The sequence below is a fragment of the Stegastes partitus genome, unplaced genomic scaffold, assembly GCF_000690725.1.
Source record: "Stegastes partitus isolate 25-593 unplaced genomic scaffold, Stegastes_partitus-1.0.2 Scaffold255, whole genome shotgun sequence".
NCBI lineage: Eukaryota > Metazoa > Chordata > Actinopteri > Pomacentridae > Stegastes > Stegastes partitus.
The window spans coordinates 304,783-326,887 of NW_007577986.1; the positions used below are offsets into that span (position 1 = coordinate 304,783).

At 39.7% G+C, this 22,105-nt stretch overlaps 3 protein-coding genes across 4 annotated transcripts; all 3 read right to left on the reverse strand.

The window, feature by feature from the left end:
* Positions 1-904: 904 nt before the first annotated feature.
* On the reverse strand, positions 905-5,210 carry LOC103357461 (transmembrane protein 248). The gene is made up of 7 exons (XM_008282034.1): positions 5,055-5,210; positions 3,184-3,376; positions 2,729-2,999; positions 2,540-2,639; positions 2,267-2,408; positions 2,021-2,161; positions 905-1,859 (listed from the first exon to the last, which is right to left on the reverse strand). The coding sequence occupies exons 2-7, from the start codon at positions 3,343-3,345 to the stop codon at positions 1,839-1,841; spliced, it is 837 nt and encodes a 278-aa protein (XP_008280256.1). The 5' UTR covers positions 3,346-3,376; positions 5,055-5,210; the 3' UTR covers positions 905-1,838.
* Positions 5,211-6,770: 1,560 nt separating this feature from the next.
* Positions 6,771-12,711, reverse strand: plbd2 (phospholipase B domain containing 2). Its single transcript, XM_008282035.1, has 12 exons — positions 12,485-12,711; positions 10,638-10,731; positions 10,391-10,546; positions 10,188-10,288; positions 9,868-10,082; positions 9,073-9,167; positions 8,786-8,946; positions 8,374-8,469; positions 8,194-8,265; positions 7,926-8,078; positions 7,654-7,816; positions 6,771-7,490 (listed from the first exon to the last, which is right to left on the reverse strand). Exons 1-12 carry the CDS (start codon positions 12,709-12,711, stop codon positions 7,323-7,325), a joined length of 1,701 nt encoding a protein of 566 aa, XP_008280257.1. The 3' UTR covers positions 6,771-7,322.
* Positions 12,712-12,828: 117 nt separating this feature from the next.
* rbm19 (RNA binding motif protein 19) lies at positions 12,829-21,878 on the reverse strand. 2 transcript variants are annotated; one of them, XM_008282038.1, is made up of 24 exons: positions 21,739-21,878; positions 21,471-21,653; positions 21,267-21,380; positions 19,781-19,810; positions 19,143-19,380; positions 18,716-18,957; positions 18,571-18,630; positions 18,390-18,468; positions 18,171-18,242; positions 16,922-17,131; positions 16,692-16,822; positions 16,389-16,516; positions 16,197-16,293; positions 15,948-16,058; positions 15,654-15,854; positions 15,497-15,566; positions 15,232-15,377; positions 15,062-15,122; positions 14,271-14,350; positions 14,117-14,172; positions 13,736-13,852; positions 13,524-13,629; positions 13,258-13,378; positions 12,829-13,157 (listed from the first exon to the last, which is right to left on the reverse strand). In XM_008282038.1, exons 1-24 carry the CDS (start codon positions 21,772-21,774, stop codon positions 13,075-13,077), a joined length of 2,772 nt encoding a protein of 923 aa, XP_008280260.1. In that variant the 5' UTR covers positions 21,775-21,878; the 3' UTR covers positions 12,829-13,074. The 2 variants fall into 2 exon arrangements, with proteins under 2 accessions (XP_008280260.1, XP_008280258.1); XM_008282036.1 differs by having other exon boundaries at positions 19,781-19,822.
* Between the last annotated feature and the right edge of the window lie 227 nt (positions 21,879-22,105).

The following is a 22,105-nucleotide window of genomic DNA, read 5'->3' on the forward strand; positions in this document are numbered from 1 at the left end:
AAGTTGCTGAAGTCAAGAAATAAGAAAGACCCAAATAATCTACAATTTCTAAATAATAATGTCAGAAAAGTCAGAATTGATTTGATCTGGCCTTTTAAAATAAATATATAAATCATAGGATAACATAGTATATGGAATAATAATAAATATAAGTCAGATTTTTTTTAAAATAAAAAATAAAGAAAGCTTGCTCATATAGAATCCCTGGAACCTTTGGAGTTATTTGGTTTTAATTTTTCATTTAGTTCTAAATTAGTGTAATTAATCTACATAATTCATTATGCTGTATGGTAATAGCCTTAATATCTTAATGAATAGCTAGAGTAATATCCATAATTAACAATATTGTACAGTCTTAGCCTTAATGTTTATTATAGTCAGGTGAATTTATATTTTATTTAATTGTTACAGGGTTTTATTTCTTAATATTTAAAGTAATTGTTTATAATAGTTTTTATTAAAATAATATTTGAATTAACTTCATAAATAACACTGTAGGATCTTAACCTCAATAATAAAATTTCTTAGGTTAATTCCTTATGGCAATATTTACTCTAATGGAAAGCACTTTGGCTCAGTAGCTGTTGCTTTAAATGATTATATAAATAACAATGACTGGACACAACAGAAATCCCCCTTTCATTTCTGGTCTTGGGTTCCATTAAAAAACGATTTCACCCAACTTGTAATTTTCTCGAGTTTTCTGATGAATCATTCACTGTCATTCATATGAGTAAGTGGGATTTTTATGTTTTTTAAACCAGTTGTAGTGTTGCATCAGGGGAAGACAAAAAGATTTGCCACACCAGAGAACGAAAAATGACACAGGGATTTGTCACAAAAAAGAAACTCCAAGACAAAGACACTTAACCCCCCCATTAAAATCACAATAGAAACCAAGTTATTAGTTTTCACTATGAATGTTTTATTCCTACTAAAGCAAGGTAGAACAGTCGTCTGTTCCTGAGCTGCATAAAACTCAGCAGTTCACACGGATCATTTCCATGCACACACTTGACTGTGCTTCATGTCCTGTTAGGTTTCTGTTATTGAACAAAGATCAGAAATGGCGTGTATCACAGAAGTATTAAGATACATTATAACCCGTTTTTTAAATTTCAGTGTTTCTTTAACACTTGCGGCTTAAGTTCTCTACAGCTACGCAAGTGAGTATTTATGTCAGTGGGTGAAGGTGGCCATCAGAATGCTTACACCGTGTATCTGTTGATGCCACGTCTGGTTTCAATGAGCTTATAAAATCAGATATGTACACTGAAGCAGTAAAACAGACTATCAAAGTTGCCTGGAACACCCAGCGACCTTTGGTCCCATAAATTCATGAGGAAAAAACATCTGAGGATAGTAACGCAGTACATTACACGTCCACATTCACTGCTAAAAAAATATTAGATTTACATATTTAACAGGAAAAACACTTTATCTTAATATATTAAGCTCTCACTTGGTTGAATGAAAAATATTATTGTCCATGTTCTACAAATTATTGAGAGTAACTTTGGGAAATATGGGAACTCAAGTAGACAAGGCAGTTCAACAGAAGGCAAGTAACTCCTGGAATACACGCCACATAACAGACATCTGTACAGGCATTACCTGAAGAGTTGTTCCCATCACATTCTTTAACTTTGTTGACATCACCAGGGTTCATTTCTCAGACGTGAGAACTTCCTCTACAGTAACAGAAAACATTCTAACACTGTTTCCACAAATTGAGTTGTACTCCCCACAATGTGTAACCTGGACTCTTTTGTAAAACTGGTGATTACATATCGCTCTCTTTCAACCGCCGTCTTCAGGATGCAGAGAATGAAAAACATTCAGGTGTGAAGCAAGGGCTCCTGCGGATAAGGAGTAAAGGAGGATGTTTAAGTTAAACAGTCTGCACATTTCACAACATGCTAAGAAGTCCAGATGCGGTCCGCAAAAAAATAGTGTTTAAAGCAAACAGACGAACTATCAAAACTATCAGTGCTTTAGTAATATAAGAAATGACAGTTACGTTTTGTATGTCCAGTCCGTTCCACTGGTTGCGGCGTGTGAGTGAATGTGTCAAACCAGCAGCTAAACAGAGCATCAAACAAACTGCGAGCAGACACCCACTGACTTCCAAAAGATGTCGCACTGCCACCCTCTGCTCCTCCTAATGAAAAAAAGGACAGAATCATTGAAATGGTGAAAAAAAACAAAACCCTCTTTATTGTGGCTGAGCAAGTTGCTAATGTTATTCATGAGTGGCTAACTGTACCCGTGTTAACATGACTGTAAGTGTAGGATCGTTCTTGGAGTGCAGACTGTAGCAGGCTTGTGATGCTGCAGGTATCTCGTTACTTGCTTCCACACGGATGGGTGAAATAATTTTCTCTGATGCAGGGCACTCAGGAGGCAGCCTTTATTAAAATGTAAAGCATGTCCATAAAAACAGAGAAAAACGATACATACATGATTTGGCAAAGATGCTTTTTAGGTGATTTAAATTAACAAAGCTTAGGAACACACTTTCCAGTGTGATTGAACTAACCGACTCATGGGCACGAGGTGTGTTGGGGCACTTATGGTGAGGCAGGTGTGGGCATTGTCTCCAGACAGAGACTCTAGTGTCAAATTAACACGTTTTTTGCCTAGAGAGTAAAATAATTTCAATGAGAATGTATGGTTAAACAAACTTTTACAATAATTTACACCAAAACCACTCCACTGCAAAACCGACCTCCAAGTTGTAGCTGACTGGCATTGAAGGTGACATGTAGACTGAGGTCTTTTAGCGAGCTGCCTGGTGAACTGGAGGTCACAGTCAGAGGAACCTTGAGACGCAAATGGGTGATGGGAGAAAGACTCTTTGTTGAGTTGGTGGAAGTCCTTCTGTCCTTTTCCTGCTCCATCAGAGGTGAGGAAACTGAGGAAACAAGCTCAGATGAACTTGTATTTCCTGTCACACACAGCTGGAATTGTGATAAGGCAGACAGTAGATGGTTCCAGTCCTGCAGGAAGAACAAAGCATATAAATTATGCAGAAATACAGCCACAGAAATGCATGCATACATTCAGCCATAGCCGCACAACATCTCCAATGTCACACTGCAACATCACCACAATCCAAATCTCACAAAGTTTTCTAAAATATCTTTTAATCTCCAAAATGAATTCCATTTAGTGAGTCCTTACCTTTGTTGTGTCAGGGTTAGGCAGAGTGTGAGTGGAGCTGTAAGAGCTGAGGCAGATGAATGAGATCGCGAGAGTCAACAAACACAGGAAAAAAGTTGTTCCTGGAGGATTCTGGGACACATATTCTCTAAGGTTAGTCACTGGCTGCCAGAAACCCATCATCGAACTCAACAGCCAGCTGGGACGCAGTGATCTGTAAACAGAAGAGAGACTTCACTTACAATGGATTTGACAGTTTTTTTCCACCAAAGAACCTTTGATAATCCTAGCAAGGCTGTTTTTTGTTGATACACCTGTTTAACCACAAGGAAGCTATTAAGGGCGTGTGTGACTGTATCCCTTTTTCAGTATACTGGCAAAGGGATAGAAGCACATTTCAATTTTGTCTTAAACCTCCAAATCCCAAAACCTGTTGATGGGTTTAAAAGATGAAATATGGTGAGAAAGAACTCCATTAACCCAGAAAGAAATTATTAAAAAGAAATGACATCAGTTTTTTTTTTGTTTTGTTTTTTTTTAAATTGTAAAAACAGAAAAAGCCTAGTCTTTTCAAGTTTTTGTGCAGTTTCATGATGAAAAATAAAGAATAGCTTAAAATTCTAAAATATAATCACAGTCACTTTTTTTGTTGTGTTTAAAAACATCCTAAAGTTATTGTGTTTGCATCAGATCATTCAAAAAGCAAAAATAATCTGTGATCCTAAATACAGCATAAAAATCAGGAGTGATCCAGCTGCAACAATCATGTAACAACATGTCTGAGAGTCTTTTGGTGAACTGCAGGCTGTGTTTACTCTGAGCAGTGATGAGACAATGAGAGAGACTGAGAGGAACATAAAACATATTTGATCAACAGAATAAATGTAGCATGGCTCTTAAATGCAAGGTGGCTCGGTGGTTAGCACTGTTGCCTCGCAGCGAGAAGGTCGCTGGTTCGTGTCCCGGTGAGGACACCCGGGATCTTTCTGTGTGGAGTTTGCATGTTCTCCCTGTGCAGTGTGGGTTCTCTCCGGGTTTAAAAACATGTTGAGGTTTAATTAGTGATTCTAAATTATCCGTAGGTGTGAATGTGAGTGTGCTTGGTTGTCTGTCGCCCTAAGTCAGCTGGGATAGACTCCAGCCCCCTATGACCCTAGTGAGGAATAAGTGGTGTATAGATAATGGATGGATGGATGGATGACTCATAAATGGTATACAGAGAAGCAAGTTGTTGGGGGATACATTCAGCATGGTGAAATATCTTTCTAGAGCTGATGTGCAGTGTTGTGTGTAAACCACTGAGTCTGTAAAAATACAAATGGTGAAACATCTATAGCATGTTGAGCCCCCACTTTTTTCCAGTATTGGTCACACCTGGAGACATTTTNTTTTTCCAGTATTGGTCACACCTGGAGACATTTTTTACATTGAATGGCTTGCATTCTAAAATATATTCTTTATAAAATGATGTCTGACATTATAACTGTGTCATACTGCAGATAAGACATTTTTGAGTTCTCTCTACTTTTGGTGATGGTTGTGCTGTTTCCATAGAGGTGCAGGACTTCATACTGCAGTGAAATAATTCAGCCCACAGTGAGCAAAACTGTGACAGGAACAAAGAAACGCGCAAAAACTAGTTGGGGCTCAGACGGTTAGGCTGCCATATGCGTAGTGAGTGACTCTGTAGAGAGAACGACAAACTTATATCATTCTTTACACTCACAGAAACAACCTTCCCAGAGAAAACGTGTGTATGCGGTCAGACGGACGGCTCCAAACACAGACAGGCTCAACAGGAGATGTGACACTTCAGCAACAGAAACAACTCGACAGGATACTGTTCATGGACTGTTGCTAACTAACTAGCTAGCTGAAAGATGACTTCATACCTTAAGACGGTCTCCTCTGATCACGTTGCCAGTTTTTCTAAAATACTATACAGTTTCTTGACGGTAAGCAAACGGGAGCTCGACATAAAGAAGTTTAAAGTTCAGCATCGATATGACAACACGACACGACAGCGTCGTCAGTTTACGACTGCGCGCTGCTATGACGACAGCAGGATGTTGTCACGTGGTTGTAAGGTCGCTTTCCTTGACAGCTACTAAAATATTCCAATTAAGCCAAATGTTTACTTGTTTTTTGTGTGTTTTTTGGGGACAAAAGTGAGTTCTTCATCCCAGTTTAGAAAATAGCATTCACTAGTTTGTTACAATACTACGAATAATAAGCTTATTATGATTAAATGATTCTATTTTATTCTATTCTTATTGAGCTAAAGGCCTACAAGATTTATCACATGTTTTAACCTCATGATACAATTTACAAGAGGGGGAGTGGAAAGCCAAAGCCTAAAATGAAGAAGACATTGACAATGACTTATTAAGCTTATGAAGGTGTTGGGTAAAGCTATCTACAGAAGCCTGGAGGCTCAGCCCACAAAGTTTTAGACTTTAACCTCTTAATTGCACCATTTATTTCAGCAGACCATAAATACAACATGCGTGACCCTGGCAAAGAAAGGTCGTCCCACTTTCTTTTTATGCTTAGCGCATGTTCCACATTATTATCACAGTGGGAAAGAATTAGCCTCATTTCTGACCGACAGAAATAATCTTTTGTAAAGGTGGGCCTTCAGACCAAAACATTTGAGCTAGGCCAGATTTGCCAACTAGCTTTTGTTGGAGTGCGACTGGCATATTTCATAAGTTGTTAATGCAAATTTTTATTTTCATTTTTCGTTTATTTTTTATTAAATACTAAATTTAGGTGCACAGCCCATTAAATAGTCCAGCAGTAGAGATGCAGGTGCTGTTGAAGAGAAAAGGTTCATTCTCCATAACACAATATCCCAAATAAATAACCAATAATAAATAGCAGTCCAGACTGCTTCCTAGAGGTGATAAACAGAAACTTAGTCTTGCACTGAGCAGTCATAAATCTAAAAATGTACTTTGCTCAGGATTGTGACACAAATATAATTACATATACTTAAGCTGTACAAAATATGATTTGAATTCTTTCCTTAACAGTAGCTGTTATCGATGGCCACTGTGTGTTTCATTGGGTCCCCCGAAACTTAAGTCTATTCAAAGCCACCTTTTATGTGTAGGTGTTTGTGTTGTTGTCTTTCTAGTCTTATCTACTTGTTTTAATCCTCTGGTTTTATTTTTGTAGTCAATTTTAACTTATGTATACTGTAGATATACTATGTGTGCATATATAAACATTTATTTATTGTCATGGCTTTTATTTGAATTTATGTATCAGAGGATACTATTAAAAAACCTGTTAATTTCTTTACTGTGCTGTTATGAGATCTGCCTGTTTTTGAAAGACAAAATAAATATATAAAATACATTTTTTTTTACATATATAAAAAAAAGCTATTGCGATAGGGGACATTCATAAAACATTATTTTAGCTGAGATGATCTTCTGTGGTTGACTCACACCTTCCCAGGGGGAAATCAGATTTAAAAAAATGTTTGGTTGATCCACTGGAGATCCAGTCAACCAGAATGACTGAAGTATGTGTAGGTGTGTAGGACCTTTAAACAATTTTATCGATTTAATACCTGGTAGTGACCAAATATTAAATCTGAGTTGTAACACAAAATGACTTTTAATGACATGGAAAATGATCAGGGCATTGCTTATATTCAAAATATTCCAAAATAGAAAAATTCATGAAATACATGATTTAAGTCATGATTAGAACATTTGCTGTCACTGTTACAGAAAATCTGCATCAGCATCAACATTAGTATTTGGTCATTCTCCCAAAAGAGGTGCAAACCTTTGGAGCAATTTTCAACCCAGTAACACAGTCAGTCACTGGAATTTAAACCTGTGTAATTTAAATTTTCACAGAATTTGCACAAGAAATAAAAATCTTTAAAACAAAAAATCTGATGTTGATCTATGCAGAAGCGCCCACTTTCTAAACCAAGAATTCTTAGTTCCTGGTCACATTGTCTTGCATTTAAAACAACAAACCGTATGTAAACAGTGCAATACTGTATTAGACTTGCAGAACATTGTCATCACTCTCCTGACAATCAGTGATTAGTATATTTCCCTTTGTCAAAACATTCAACAGCACAGCTGCCACTATTTACATCTACAATGTCACTTGTACATACAGTACAATAAGAATTACGTCCAAGTGACTTTCACAGGCTTGAAAGCCCAAATATCAGGGTGACCCATGTGCAGCAGGTCTTTATAGGGGGATGTGCTCCACTGGAAGGGTGGAACCTGGTCCCAGGTTGGCCCGCTCACTGCCATCATGCCGTAGTCTCTGAACATCTCGTAGGATGTCATCTGTGTAGGAGAACACATAATGCATCAGATTCAGTTTAAATTTCTTTCACAGCCTGTTTCATTTGAAGCAAACACACAGAAAACATTCAAGGAGCATGATGGCTAAACATCTCAGCAAAGAGATGTAGGATGTTAAAAAAAAAATGTAATCAGATTTAAAAACCTTCATGTCCGTTCCTCCATGTGATCTCTGCCTTAAGGCGCCAAACGGATAAGTTCCATCAGGTGGGTTCAGGTCTGAACGGGCTGAGATTGCATTCTCCCCGTTCTGAGGTGGATTACAGCCGTCACACTTTGATAGTGGATCTTCCTTAAAGTTATTGTATCTAAGGAGGGACAGCACATCTCATCAATAAAGTTTTATTTTATAGCCTGTAAAAATATAAAATCTGTTCGTATATGTTTTTTGCAAATCATTTCAGCACATGACCTTACCTCATGAGACGGATCATGGAGTCCACGTCTGTGACATCTGTCTGGTTTCTCCTGAATATCTGAGCCCGAGGATTCTGGTCCAGAGAGAACCACGGGCCGAACTTCTCAACCAGCTCATTGCAGCCACTGGCATTAAATATGTCCACATAGTACCTACATATGAGCAGATATAAACAGAGGAAATTGTTGTATGAAGTACTCCAGAACACACGAAATCTAGAGTATAGATTAACACACATAACCTAATGTTGCCAGACTGGATACTTACGGTATGTTGTAACTAGCCCAGTAGCCTTTCTTCAGCAGTTCCTCAGTTTTATCAGTGTAAACAGTAAGTCCCCTGCAGAATTTCAAGATAAGAGACAGTTATTTTAAGTGAATCGTTTGTAAATATTAATTTAAGGAATTTATCATCTATTTTGATTAAAGTTTGGGTGCAAAGACTTACGGAATCTGCTCCAACACAACAAAGAGCTCCTCCTTAATGTCAGTCTTTCCTGGAGTGAAGTGGTTATAATCCACAATCATCCACTGGTTGTTGTACCTATAAAGCACACACACACACACACACACACACAAAGCATTTTTACAGCAAACACTCCCGATGAGCCTGATGATCCCATCAAATCTGTATCACTGAACTGACCACTCATGTGACTTCTGACTATAAACAGCCTTCCTCTACAGCCTTTACTCTTATCAATCCACATGACGGTCCAAGGCCAGAAAAAATCTGATCTAATCTTGTAATTTCAAACACAAGACATAAAGCAGCAGAGCCTGGAACCTGGTCAGACGATAACATCGGAACAAATGCTGGTTTGAAGTAATATCATCCGGTTTTTGTGTGTTAAACTCACGTTCCGCTGTTGTACTTGCTGAATATCTCTGCCCACTGCTTGCCAGTAGATGCTAGTCGATTGGCAACAATGTTCCTCAGCCATTCCATGACGGCTCCTTTCGGCTGAACAAACTTCCAGAGAGCAGGGTTGCTGTTGCCAATCGTGGTTTCCAATGTAACCTGCAGACAAAAGATGTATGAAGAACTAGAAACAGTAATAAAAAATAACAACATAGTCACATTCTGCAGTTTATTCTTTCTCATCCAGCACTCAGTTCTCTCAGGAAAAGCACAAAAAGTTCTCACCAAGCCGCTACTGAGGATATAAAAGTCGTCTCCAGAGAAGATAGATCCAGGGTAAGACGAGAACGCCTGAGTTCCTCCAGGAAGAAAAAAATTGTCTGAAAAAAAATCAGAGCACTTAATAATAATTCTGACTAACCTGTTCTCACACATCATAGACATGAACAGTGTATTGTGGGGGGTCAAAATGAAAGCCACAATGTGTTTTTTATTAAAAATAAATCTTTTAGAAAAACTGTAGAAACTATATTTGTTCTCTTTTTTGCTGTTAGATTAGAAGATCGACGTCACCGTGTCTGCTCTGTAGCTATGGAGGTGGAACCAATTCAGTCCGACTGCAGTGAAATGGTGAAAACAGCTCACTGGTGGTAACAAGCAGCACCTCTAATACTTACTAATTAGCACAAATAATCTGTGTTTAATCCTTACAGAAAAGGAAGTGTTGTGGTTAAATGTGCTAAACTATTTCCTGGAATTTGTCATTACCTTTAGATTGAGAGGCAACCAGGTGAGACTGCTTGAAAGTCAAGATTAAGTTACATTTGGACGGAGCGATGCCAACAGTTTCCTACTGTTTGAAGTTTCTATGCTAAGCTAAGCAAAGCTAACTAGCTCCTGGCTATAGCTTCAGTCGCACTGGACAGACACATACAGAGTGGTATTGATCTTCTCATCTAACTCTCATCAAGACAGCAAAGAGGAATAGTTCTCAAAATGTCAGACTTTTCCTTTTGTGTAATAACATAATGGACTCTACAGCAGTGATGAACAGGAGACGGTGTTGCATCAGTAAACTACCTAAAGGAGACGCTTTAAAAGCAAAGATGTATTTCTTCATGATGCGCAGCATAGACTGGTAGGTGTTCCAGGTGTCATGTGACACCAGCAGCTCCTTGTTGTTTGGCAGCAGCTTAATGAGAGCAGAGCAGGAACCAGATCCAAGGGGGCGAGTTTGGCTGGATTTATTCAGAACTGATTCAATGTCCTCAAGATCCCCACCCAGCTGGAACAGTCTGGTTGCAACGAAGCATACAAACGACAGCAAGAAACAAAGTTTGTAATCTCACATACCGAGAAGAAACATGTTTGGTTAATACAAAATGGACTTGACTACTAACAGGAAACCAAATGGGTTGAAGGAGAGGGAGCCTGCCGGTAATGAAAGTTCATCATTGTAGCTGTCCTCCAGACCTTTCAGCTGCAGCAGTGCCAGACGTACCTGACGAGCACAAACAGACACTGAAACATCGGACATTTCTGGACTTTAAACATGTTCCTCATGCCAGGAATTTCCTTTATTCTGTAAAGGCTCAGTCATTACCTGGTACCAGTAGGGTGAATTTGGCTGCTTCTCTATTTGCTCCTGAACCCACAGCAGATTGGCTGTGATGTAAGCCTTCAGGCGCTCACAGTAACTGGACTGACTGAAGGGCCCACAGTAACCCATCAGAGTGTTCATCCAGTGCTTATAAATGAGCTAAAATGACAATACACCAAAGTTTTTGATTAAATAAATCCAAAAGTAAGCAAAGCATTTTGAGTTCTGACTGGATGGTGTTTAAACTGACCTGAGATGTGAGTGCGGCCTCGACTGCACCAGCAGCATAAGCTTGGATACTGTCATTGTACTTGCTGTTGGTAGTGATCTCCAAGAAAGACCAGCTGAAAAAAACACAAGAGGAAATGAAAACGCTAAAACCATCTGTGTGCAGATTCAAAAGAGCATGTGTTCCATCTGAAGGTCTTTGGATCGAAGCTTGGGAATCATTGCTGAATACATTTTTCAGCTTCCCTTTTATAAAACGAGACATGCCTCTGAGGTGACAGGTTGCCCTTGACCGTCATTTGGTTATTACATTCCCATGATGATTTACTATCCTTTACTGAAGTCTTTTTTTAATTGCTTTTTTTTAATGACTATCATTTGACCAGCATTTTGCACACAGGCTTAAAAGTAATGTCTGGTTATATTTACCTCTTCTGTCATGTGTTTCACTTCCGCTGTTTGTTTTTCTATCGCTTGTGCAAGAAAAATTACAGATTGGATGAAATGAAATGAAAGCAGAGCAGTGAGCAGTTCAAATCATGCTGAAGTTAGCTTCTGATTCTGCAGTTAATTTAATTCAATTTAGTTTTATTTTGTTCTGCACGTTGGCTCGGGAGATAGCACCGTCGACTCACAGCCAGAAGATTGCCTGGGATCTTTCTGTGTGAAGCTTTCATGTTCTCCCTGTGCAATGTGGGTTCTCACCAGGTTCTTCGGCTTCCTCCCACAGTCCAAAAACAGTTTAATTGGCGATTCTAAATTGTTCATGAGGGTTTGTCTCTGTGTAGACCTGTGATAGACTGGTGACCTGTCCAGGGTGTCCCTTGCTTTCACCCTGAGTCAGCAGGGATAGACACCAGCCCTCCACGGGGACGGATAGTTTTATATATATATATAGTGCCAATACATGACATGTCACCTCAAGGAACTTGACATATCAACGTGGAGAAATTACAAAAACATAAAGCTAAACCCAACAAATGTAAAGATTCACTTTGAGCAAGCACTTTGGTCACATGTGGTCAAATAAGGAAGTGAAACCTGTCTTTATTGCATGTTGACAAATAGAATAAAGGTTTCACAAATCAGACAGTGTGGTATGAAGGATGTTTAGCCTCTCTGGTGTAATCTAATTCATATTTGACCAATCTATATATAGAGAGAGACCTGGAGATCTGGAGAGATCTGAAAACCTCTGTTTTTGTAGTTAAAGGTTTCACATGTCAGAGACGGTGTTTTAAATAGTCCACAGTCTCTCAGGGACAATGCAATCCAGATTGGGTCAGTCTTAGTACAGTGGTTTTAGTTACGGACCTGATCTAATCATCTAATGTGGTCTTTGTGCAAAAATCTACCTTTTGTGCATTGTTAACAAATTCAGTAAAGGTTTCACAACTTTGTAAGCGGGTGTCAGACAGAATTAAGAGTTCAGCGAAAATCTTTAAAGTGGTTTTAAATCGTTAAAATGTTTAACTTCTGCTTTGACTGCTGACTTCAAAGCCTTGTTGTTCAGTCAGTCAACAGCAAATAATCTGGAACTCTATTAACTGTTTAACTCAATTACCAAGTAAAAATAGCAAACACACTGAGGTTACAGCTTCTCAGGTGATCATCTGCCTCTTTGTTTGTTACAAGTTCACCTCAACATACTTTTGAACCTTGACTTTAGCTGAGGAAAGTTGTTCCAAGCATTTATAGCAACACAGAAGGAAAAACAATCAGGTCATATTGACAAACTGCAGCCTCATTGTGACATTAGCTAACCTCCTTCTTGGAGTGGCAGACCAACACAAACCGACAACTGAAGAAATGTGTTTCATGTTAGATTAAAAACAGACCAGTTAAATAACCGGTTACCCTTTAACTCACCCTGATGTTTTAATGTCATCAGTGAAGTTCCCCCAGGCCACAAAGTCCTCCTGGTACCCGTCCAGCACCGACAGCTGTCCGGTGTGTTTGTCGATAACAACAGTTCGTATTTCAGCCCGAACACACGCACTCAAACACAGCACGACGGAAATTACTAAAACATTCAAACTCGCTGTAAAACCTCTAAAAACAAACGGCCTGCTTTCCCTGGACGCCATGTTGAACATGAACAAGTCACATGACACCGCGAGTGATAAGTCATCTGACCGCCCTTTCAAAATAAAAGACCCAGCGTCCAGTCACTAACACAAACACAACATGAGATATAAAATAAGACACACAGCTCTGAAACAATGAATAAAACTTTATACAAAAAATTGACATCAGTCCCATCATGTCTCTTTGAAGTATCGTTCTATACAAAACATATGTGATGTAGGAAATTCAGAGGAAAATTTGGACTTGTTCATACATTTATAATAATATTTCTACTCCAGCGGATGTCCCTCAGGTCCATATTTTGTTCACAGTCCTGTTCACACGGAACAACACAGGATCACTGGTCAGAGTTGTGATGAGCTTTAGAGACCTCAGTCTTCCACACCTCCTTGGGTTTCCATCGTCTCCAGAATTCCTTCCATGACTTCTGCTTTTCGCAGCTTTTTGGCAGACACTAACACAAACAAAATAATTAAATGAATACATAGCAAATTTTCTTTCATTAAATTAATCACCTTCTGTATTTAAAAGAAAAATTAGAAAGGCGGATTTACCATGAAAGTGTTCGGCTGTTTTCCGCCTCAGTGTCTCTACAGTTTCCTCAGCATCAGCCCACTCCAGCACGAGACGTCTCCCATACAAATGTGTGCTGTGGCACAGCGCCGCAAAAGCTTTCTACAGGGAAAACAGTGGAAAACAGTTTATAATCATAACACTGTACAGTCTCCAATACTTGAGCATTAGGAGACTTTGCATTCTCTAATATACATCTGATGGCTAATATTACCAAGAACACAGAATAACTACATCACAAACAAACCTTAGCATCCTGTTTGGTGAGGAAGTCAATAAAGCCAAAGCCTCTATGATTCCCTGAACCAGCTGCTTTCTTTGGAAGACGAACAGTCTTCAGCTCTCCAAATGTACTGAGAAGATGAGGAAGAAATGATTGTATTCAATTATTTTGCTCTGAACTTTCTCCAAACAGTGTGAATACAAAAACAGAAGTATGTGTGTACATGTGACAGTTACCAGAAGAGTTCTCGAATTTCCCTGACGGTGGCCTGGAAGGGAACATTACGCACGAGGATCTTAGATCCCGTCTGCTTCTTCTCAACCTGCTTCTTCTTGCGTGACACCTCAGTTGTTCTTCACACAGGATGAAACCACCGAGTTAGTAATGACATCAGGAGTGAAGTTTACATGGCAAACTGCAATCTGAATTGTGCCTGACAAATCTTACAATTAACATTTTAACATAACGAAATAATCATCATATATTTTCATGTGCATTTTAGCACATACAATGTTTATTGTTTTAGTGCCTGTTTCCTCCAGTGGAGTTAGAGTCAATCTAAATAATGCACTAAGGTTTCTATTCTTCTTCACAACACCTTCTGATTTACATCGTACCTTGTGGCTTTCTCAGAGATCTTTAGCTCTAACTGGTGATCATCCACAGTACAGTGCTGGAGGAGGGTTGGAAGAGAAAGAGGACACACATTACACAAAAAGCAGGTTGTATAAAAAGGCTGTGAGAGTTTAACTGAGGACATGTTATTGGTACCTGTAGCTGCCTCAGAGCCTTCTGTGCTGCCTCTGCTGTCTGATATTGGACAAAACCGTATCCCATGGACAGCATTTTACCTGCAAGTCAAAGTAAGAAGCATGTTAATGTGGGACATACACAGACAGCAGCATGTGCACGTGTAATAAGAACCTGAATAAAAATACTGCAAGAGGGAAGTTAGGCTGAATAATCGATTTTTGTTTGAAATTTGAAACAACTAAATTAGAAAATCAAAACGACTGCAGTTTAGGATGTGCTTTATGTAGTGTGTCTGACAGGATTTAAACAGTTGTCTCAGGCGGTTTACAAATTCATGCCCGTGCTGGCCTCTGTGTGTGACAGTTATGTTGTGATAGCATCTCGTGGTAATGCTCCACCGCATGCTTTGAATGTATCGCACAATGAATACTGAACCACAGCAAAAACTATATCATAAATCAAACTGTCAAATCATTCAGCATGGTGCAGTATCAGGTCACGCTGTTTTCTTTTAGCAAACAAATTCTCATTTGTAGTCTCTCTGCCACCATTCAGAAAAAAAGTAATGTCAATTGTGAGAGGTGGTGGTATGAATACACAAAAATAAGAATAAGAATAAAATATCCAAAAAGTAAATATCAAATGAAATATAAATCATTCTTAAATCTCAACAAGGACTCAGTTCTGTAAATATAAAGAATGTCAAACAGTTTCAAATCAAATTAAAAAAAACAAATCCTTATAATTGAAAACCCTCAAAGTCAATGTTCAATCCCTCTTTACATGAGTGATCCTCATCATGAGCGTACCTGTTTTATCTTTCTTCTTGGAAATGGTGCAGGATTTGACTTTGCCACATTTGGAGAAAGTCTGCAATAAATGAAGAAAACAATATAAAACACATTAAACATCAGTCTGTGATTTAACAGTTAATAACTGAGATTAAATATAACAGAGTTGAACATATGAATTGACCTACCTCTTGTAGTTTATCCTCCTTTGTGCTGAAGTTTAGATTCTTAATGAAAAGTGTAGAACCTGGGACAGATTCCTCCTCTTCTTCTTCCTCCTCCTCCTCCTCCTCTTCCTTCTTCTCCTCTTTCACTGCCTCCTCTTTGTCTAATACTTGGTTAGATAGATCAAATAGATTCAGTTGTTTTTTTATTATAATACCGCTTTCATGTATACAAAGCACTACAACCCTAAAAAGACTGTTAGGTTTATGAGTGTTTGACAGATTTTACCTGGTTCTGGTTTGGCTGCCACGAACACCCCGACAGGCGCCCACTCCAAGTACAGCGGGACATGATGGAACTGTGGTTAGAAATAAATACAACAATAGGTCTTCAGTGTCACTGTTCAACACATACTACACAGACAGGTTAAAAAAGCTACACACACCTTGCTGTAAGCCAGCCTCGTGAAGGCTCGTTTTGCTTCCGTTGGCTCCAGGAACTCGATGATGGCGGTGAGTCCTGAGGGCGGCAGCAGCACTCGGCCCAAAGAGCCATGAGGTGAGAAGAGCTCTTCCAGCTCCGACACTGTCACTCCAGCCGGAAGGTTTTTCACCAGGATCACAGTTGTGCTTCTTGCTGCTGCTGCCTGTAGAGGAAGGGGTAGAAGCAAAGAATGATCCACACATCTGGATTAAGGAGAGTCTAGCTGGAAGTAAAATAAATGTTATATGAAACTCACCTGACTAAAGGAATCCAGACTGACACTGTTGTCCAGCAGGAACTGTCGGGTCTCCTGGACAATCTGTGTCTCTCCCAGAGCCATCCTCACTGCAACGCTTCCCTTCGACTCCTGCAGAGGAGAGCAACAGCCAGAGAAGTTGAATGCTCTGTGTGTATTGTCTTTAATAATTCACAGGCTACTCTAATAGCACTAGACGCAAGACACAAGCAGCAGATAAAAGAAAACTGGATGTAAAGTAAAACTCACATGGTCCAGGACTTGGCTTTTGGTGGTGTTGTATTTTTCAGCAATGGCATCTGCCACTGCACTTGTACCCAGAAACAGGGTGTTCCAGTTATGTGAGCTAGAAGGAAGATGACAAAAATCATGTGTATGTTACAAAAACTAAACAACAACAACACACATGGAGAAGCAGAGGGTCAATCTGATCATGTATACCTGGAACTTGAAGCTTTATTTTTAGCATCTTTTTGCCGTTTGTAGGATGATGAGCCAGGACCACCAGAATCCGAGGAATCAGTCTTTTCCTTCTTCACAGTGGAGGGAAGGAGGTGAAGCATTCTACCCTAAAGGTGTGAGAAAAAAAAAATCATGTTTTCTATCAGCCTCAGTTCAACAGCTGAGTTGCACCACTGAATCAAGACTTCATCAAGTTGCACTACCAAATCCAGAGATGGATATACGTCCACTGAGAGAAATATATAATGTGATCTAGAGGACAGAGATTTCTGAGGTAAATACCTGAAATATATGTCCGTCTAGCTGAGCGAGAGCTGACACTGCATTCTCTGGTATCATGTAGGTTATAAAAGCAAACCCTTTAGGCTTCTTGGTTAGATTGTCAATAGGGAAGAGCACCTCTGATAAAGGACCTGTAAAGATGAGGACATTATAACACATCTGCATAAAAGTCCATTTATTTTTGCAGGAGAAAACTTGTGCCATGTGGGTTGATGTGTTTCTTAATTCACCGTGTTTAGTGAATAGCTCTTTGATGTCTTCCTCTGTGCAGGTGTAGGGGAGATTTCTGACAAAGAGTCGACCTGACTCTGAAACATCTTCCTCCTCCTCATCCTCTTTGAGTTTCCTGGTGAAGTTTCTGTCAATTTCTTTGTCTTTTTTGTCCCTCTTGCCTCTACTCCCAGAGCCATCCACACTAAAGACCTCAATGTAACGCCCTCCTGAAGACATGAGCAAGCACAAGGTAGGTCAATTAAAAACAACAACAACAACAAAAAAAAAAACAACACCTTTTACATTCACTGGAGAGAATAATTTTACAGTAGATTCAGGAATTTACACAATGCAAGTAGTTCTTCACAAACTCCAGAGAAAGTATACGCAGATTTCTTTTCTTTTCTTTTCTTTTTTTTTACATTGTGTGTTTGTTAGCCTCCGTTTCTACAATAACAGGCTGAATACAGGCACAATATTACTGTACTTACTGGTAATTTAAATATACTCTTTGTGTATCCATGGTTTTCTATTTATTCTTCTTCTTTGTCAAATTAATCGTCCTTATTAAGTCAGGGCTCCAAACTGCGACCAAAATGGTTGCATTTGCGACCTTTTTGTGAGAGTGTGCAAGTTAAAATTTCAAGTTGTCGCATTGGTGTGAGTGCATGATGATCATGAAGTTGTATTAGTGTCGCTGTAACCGGCACAGGAAGCTGCTGTGTGGACCACAGTGATGGGAAGTACAACTTTTATAACATCGGTGTACTGCGGTGTTTAAAAAGGAGGTCTTCTCATGAGAAATGGAGCACACCTGCATTCCTTGTGTTTTACACTCATAGAAAAATGCGTATGTAAAAACAAAAATCATTTTGGACAAATCTGACATTAGAGCACCCTAGTTAACTCTTTTTAAATTTCCTTGTGGTCGCACACCTGTCAGAGCACACCACAGATACCAACAGCAGTTACACCAGCCTGCAATGTGGGGCGCTTTGGGAACAACGGTAAATTAAAGAGTCTATCGATAAGAAAATGTTCAACAAGTCATATGTTTTGCCTGTGACAAGGTGGGAGGTGCGACCAAATGAGAAAGTTGGTCGCACCAGTGGTACCAGTAAAAATCTGGAGCCCTGTAAGTGCACTATAATGTAATGTTTTAAGGGTGCAGTAGAACATCCTCTTAGCCACTGCATTTGTGCCATAATGCCAACATATACCCAAAGATTATGGGCAGAAGTACGAGTACGTCATATAGTTTCTCACCTATGTAGTCTTTATTCTTCTTCAAGGCCTTTTGAATCTCTTCTTCAGAGCGCAAGTCCACATATACATAACCTAAGAGACACACAGAAGACACTAGTCACGATACAGGGGTCTGTACACAATCTATTTAGACACATCTAGTACATATAGACGACAATCACACACGTGGAGTTAAAAATTAACATCTGAAGTGCATGTTTAGAGAATTTTAGAACATACCTGTTCTATTCCCGCTTTCATTCTTTCCAATCCTGATTGCTGCAGGCTTCAGTGGGGTCATGAACTCTCGAATTTGTTGCTATTTATGTTAAACATAAAAATATGTTGAAATATTCTCATTGTTTTTAAAGGAAAATATCTTTATCACATCTCTAATATCAGGAAGCTCTTGTCCTCTCACCTCTTTGACATTGAATGGTGCTCCTCTGAGCTTAACTGTGAACTCTGTCGTCGGCTCCATCTGCAACAAACAGACGCTGGTGTAAACTGGTGCAAGCTTAGAACAAATACTATGTGGCACTGAATAGTCATGTCTGAACAATCACCTCCTGCTTGGCAGTTTTCTTCGCTTTGCTTTGCTTCTTATCCTCAGGGGAAACTGCAGTTTGAGTCTTGTCACCACTCTCATAAGCGCTGTCTGTGTGCTGCACTGGACCAACATCCTCTTCTTCATCGTCACCATCTTCTTCCTCTTCACTCTCCTCCATCATGTCCTCTGTTTGTGCCACCTTTGAGCGCAGGTAATCCATATCTGACAAGCCAGACTTCAGTGCTTCTTTAGTGGCACCTGAAAGCAACAACACGCCACCGAATCCAATCAACCACTTTTTTTTTTAATGCTATGTTTGTTTGATTTATTTCACTCTGCAGGTACAGCACAGCTTACAGTCTAGACAGATTTAAGAGGATATAACTCCAAATTGGAACACAGCATTCATCTAAGCACACCAGAAAGGGACAACTATTACCAACCTTCCTCTTCATCATCATCATCTTCCTCATCACCTTCTTCTTCCTCTTCCTCTTCCTTATCCTCATCTTCATCCTCATCCTCTGAATCAAAGTTGAGATAATCATCTGAAGCAGGCTTTTTCTTGCTCTGAGTCTTTGCCCGTCCACTGTCAGGATCGGTGTCATTCGCCCAGGTCTGTGCTTGGCTTCGATTCTGATGCACTGACAGAAACTCCTTGAATCCCTGTTCTTCTTCCAGCTGGAAAGAGAAAAACAATGTGAACACACAAAGATTAACTATGACTAAAACAAAAAATGAAACCGTCCACCAAAAAACCCACTTAACATAAATCATAGTATCGCAGGCAGACATTTTTAAATGACTGACATGTGCATAGTCAATGTGGAACAGAGAGCACTGGCTAAAATATATTATCAAAATTATATTTAAATCAGGAATTGTTTCATCAAGACATAAGGCAAGTTTTAATCGTGCTTTCAATACATAACAAGACTTAATATTCTGTGCAAAATGGTCCCTAACAAAAACTCAGGAAGAGCACTGATGCCCAGCTCTATGCTGACTCCGTCTTATCACCGTTCAGATCTTATGTTATTACCATTTAATATCAGACACACATAGCTGATTATTTACTCACATTTCCCAGGGCACTGCTCGTTTCCTTTTTCTGTTTCTTTTTCTGAAATTCAAAACAAAGACACATTCACCGTATTTTTTCAAAGTTAGTGCAAATTACCTCAGAAACCTAGCTACGTTATTCTCTGTTTAGCTCAGCTGTAACCAAACAACCTTTGAGGGGGGTTGTGTCCCTCCTAATATACAGCAGAAAATTTGTTAAAAATGTCCTCCTTCTAAGAACCCAGACAACAGATCTATATGCTGTTATTTCCTATTGAACTTTAGTGTATTTCCATTTGTAAAGAAAACTTAAGTCCGTGACAACCTCTACTATTTATACACTTGGTTGTGTCTGAGGGAGAATATGTTGTTGCACATTACAAGACGCATCCAGCCCATGGATGTAATACAGGCAGTAAAGATTCTTTGCACAGTGAGTGGAGCAGTTTGCAGTGTTTAGGGATTTTCTTCACATTTCTGCACAGAAACTGGTTCCGAATGAAAGCTGCAGAGAATTCAGAAGCTTCCGTTTATGAAGCTGTCAGCTGTTCACACAGATTTCCAGGTTTATATGTTGGAATTATTTGTATTGAAGCTTCTCTGAATGAATCTGAAGCTCCATCAGAGCTGTCTTAGGTAAGACTGACTTTACACATAAAATTACCTTGCAGTGTTTTAATCACGTTACACGACTGGAGTTGCAGAGATAAACTTCATAGCAGTTCAAATAAACCTGGTTCCCTAAACAATGTGTGACTGAATATTACACTTCTGCTGTTCAGGCAGATGTATATTAGTGTTATCCGGAAGAAGATAAAGTCCTGTCAGTATTTTGTCAAGTTATTACTATCCTTTAGGATGACATAATGTACAAGGTGTGTCAGAAAAGTTTCAGGACTGGTGTCACAAAAGATATATTTCAAATCCAAACTACAAACTACAAGTTTTCCCCTTCGATGTAATCCCCCTGGAGTCTAACACACTTTCCCAGCCTTCTCTGTCACGCCGCCATGCACTCCTGGAAGGATTCTTCCAGGATCCTCCGCAGCTCCGTCGTCACAGCCATCCTGATGTTGTCCACGTCTTCAAAACGGGTCCCCTTGATGACCCCCTTGAGCTTGGGGAAGAGTAAAAAAAATCCCACAGAGCCAGGTGGGGTGAGTAGGGAGGTTGCTCCAGCACGGCAATGCTCTTCTCAGCCAGGAAGTGTCGGATGCTCAGGGCATTGTGAGCAGGCGCGTTGTCATGGTGAAGCAGCCATGACTTGTCCTGCCACAACTCTCGCCCCTTCTCACGCACTGAACAAAGCAAACACCAAAGGATCTCTTCGTTGACGTGCTGGTTGATGGTCTGAAGGGGAATCTTGTAGTTTGTAGTTTGGGTACGAAATATATCTTTTGTGACACCAGTCCTGGAACTTTTCGGACACACCTCATATACTGTTTGCATTATTTAGAGAGGACATTTTACAGAAAAGGAAATCTCGTGTCTGCAGGTGTGCCCACCTTTTTTCCCTCCGTGTCAACAGGAACAGAGGGCTTCTCCTGTCCTGTGCTCTGAGTGTGTTTACTCCAGGCTCTGGCTTTAGTGGGGTCTCCAAAAGCTTTACACATCTCCACCTACAGTACAGAACAACAAAGGGGTTTAACAACAGCTAAAATGATCATAACATCAACAAGGCGGGTGTTCAGCTCCCCCTGAAGTCCTACCGTCACTCTGGATGTGTCCACGAAGCTCTTGTTGAAATGTTTCAGGGCTTTGTTCGCGTCGTCTTCGGCTTTAAACCCCACGAAGCCGAACTTGCGGAACTTTCCGTCTTTGGTGAACTTCAGGGTGCAGTCTGTCACGGTGCCGAAGGCGGCAAACATGGACCTGAACCTCTCCTCCTTCATCTGCACACAACACACACCGACTGTGAGCAGGTGAGAAGCAACAAGCTGCTGTTACTGAGTGCTGACAACCGAGCAGGTCACTTACCCCGTTAGGGAGGTTTTTAACGATGAGTCTCGACATGTCTGTAGAAGCTGTAAATCCACTAATGCAGCTTATAATAGAGTTTTCAAATAAATGTCAACAAACGAGCGTGGACGTCCCTCTACGTCGCCATGTTGAATGGGAGGAGCTTCTTCTACTTCTTCTTCTTCTGCTTCTTCGTCGTCGCGTTCTTGTTCTTCTTCTTTGGTTTTTATTTGTTGTTCAGCCAGTTTATTGCATTAGAGCCACCTGCTGGTTCGGAGATGCAACAGCTTTGATAAAGAAAATCTAAATTCAGAAAACGAAGTACATTTACGCAAGTACTGTGCTTAAGTATAATTTTGAGGTACTTTAATTTACTTGAGTATTT

Excerpts from the sequence above, each read along its gene's own strand:
- LOC103357461 (XM_008282034.1), bottom strand. The coding sequence starts at position 3,345 with ATGATGGGTTTCTGGCAGCCAGTGACTAACCTTAGAGAATATGTGTCC. Across the intron at positions 2,640-2,728 it reads CAGTCAGCTACAACTTGGAG|GCAAAAAACGTGTTAATTTG; the intron begins GTCGGTTTTGCA and ends TTTACTCTCTAG. Across the intron at positions 1,860-2,020 it reads ACGGACTGGACATACAAAAC|GAGCCCTTGCTTCACACCTG; the intron begins GTAACTGTCATT and ends CCTTATCCGCAG.
- plbd2 (XM_008282035.1), bottom strand. The coding sequence starts at position 12,711 with ATGTTCAACATGGCGTCCAGGGAAAGCAGGCCGTTTGTTTTTAGAGGT. Across the intron at positions 8,947-9,072 it reads ATATCCTCAGTAGCGGCTTG|GTTACATTGGAAACCACGAT; the intron begins GTGAGAACTTTT and ends TTTTGTCTGCAG. Across the intron at positions 7,491-7,653 it reads ATGGAGGAACGGACATGAAG|ATGACATCCTACGAGATGTT; the intron begins GTTTTTAAATCT and ends TCTCCTACACAG.
- rbm19 (XM_008282036.1), bottom strand. The coding sequence starts at position 21,774 with ATGTCGAGACTCATCGTTAAAAACCTCCCTAACGGG. Across the intron at positions 15,123-15,231 it reads AGGAGGATAAACTACAAGAG|ACTTTCTCCAAATGTGGCAA; the intron begins GTAGGTCAATTC and ends CATTTATTGCAG. Across the intron at positions 14,173-14,270 it reads AGGCTCTGAGGCAGCTACAG|CACTGTACTGTGGATGATCA; the intron begins GTACCAATAACA and ends ACCCTCCTCCAG.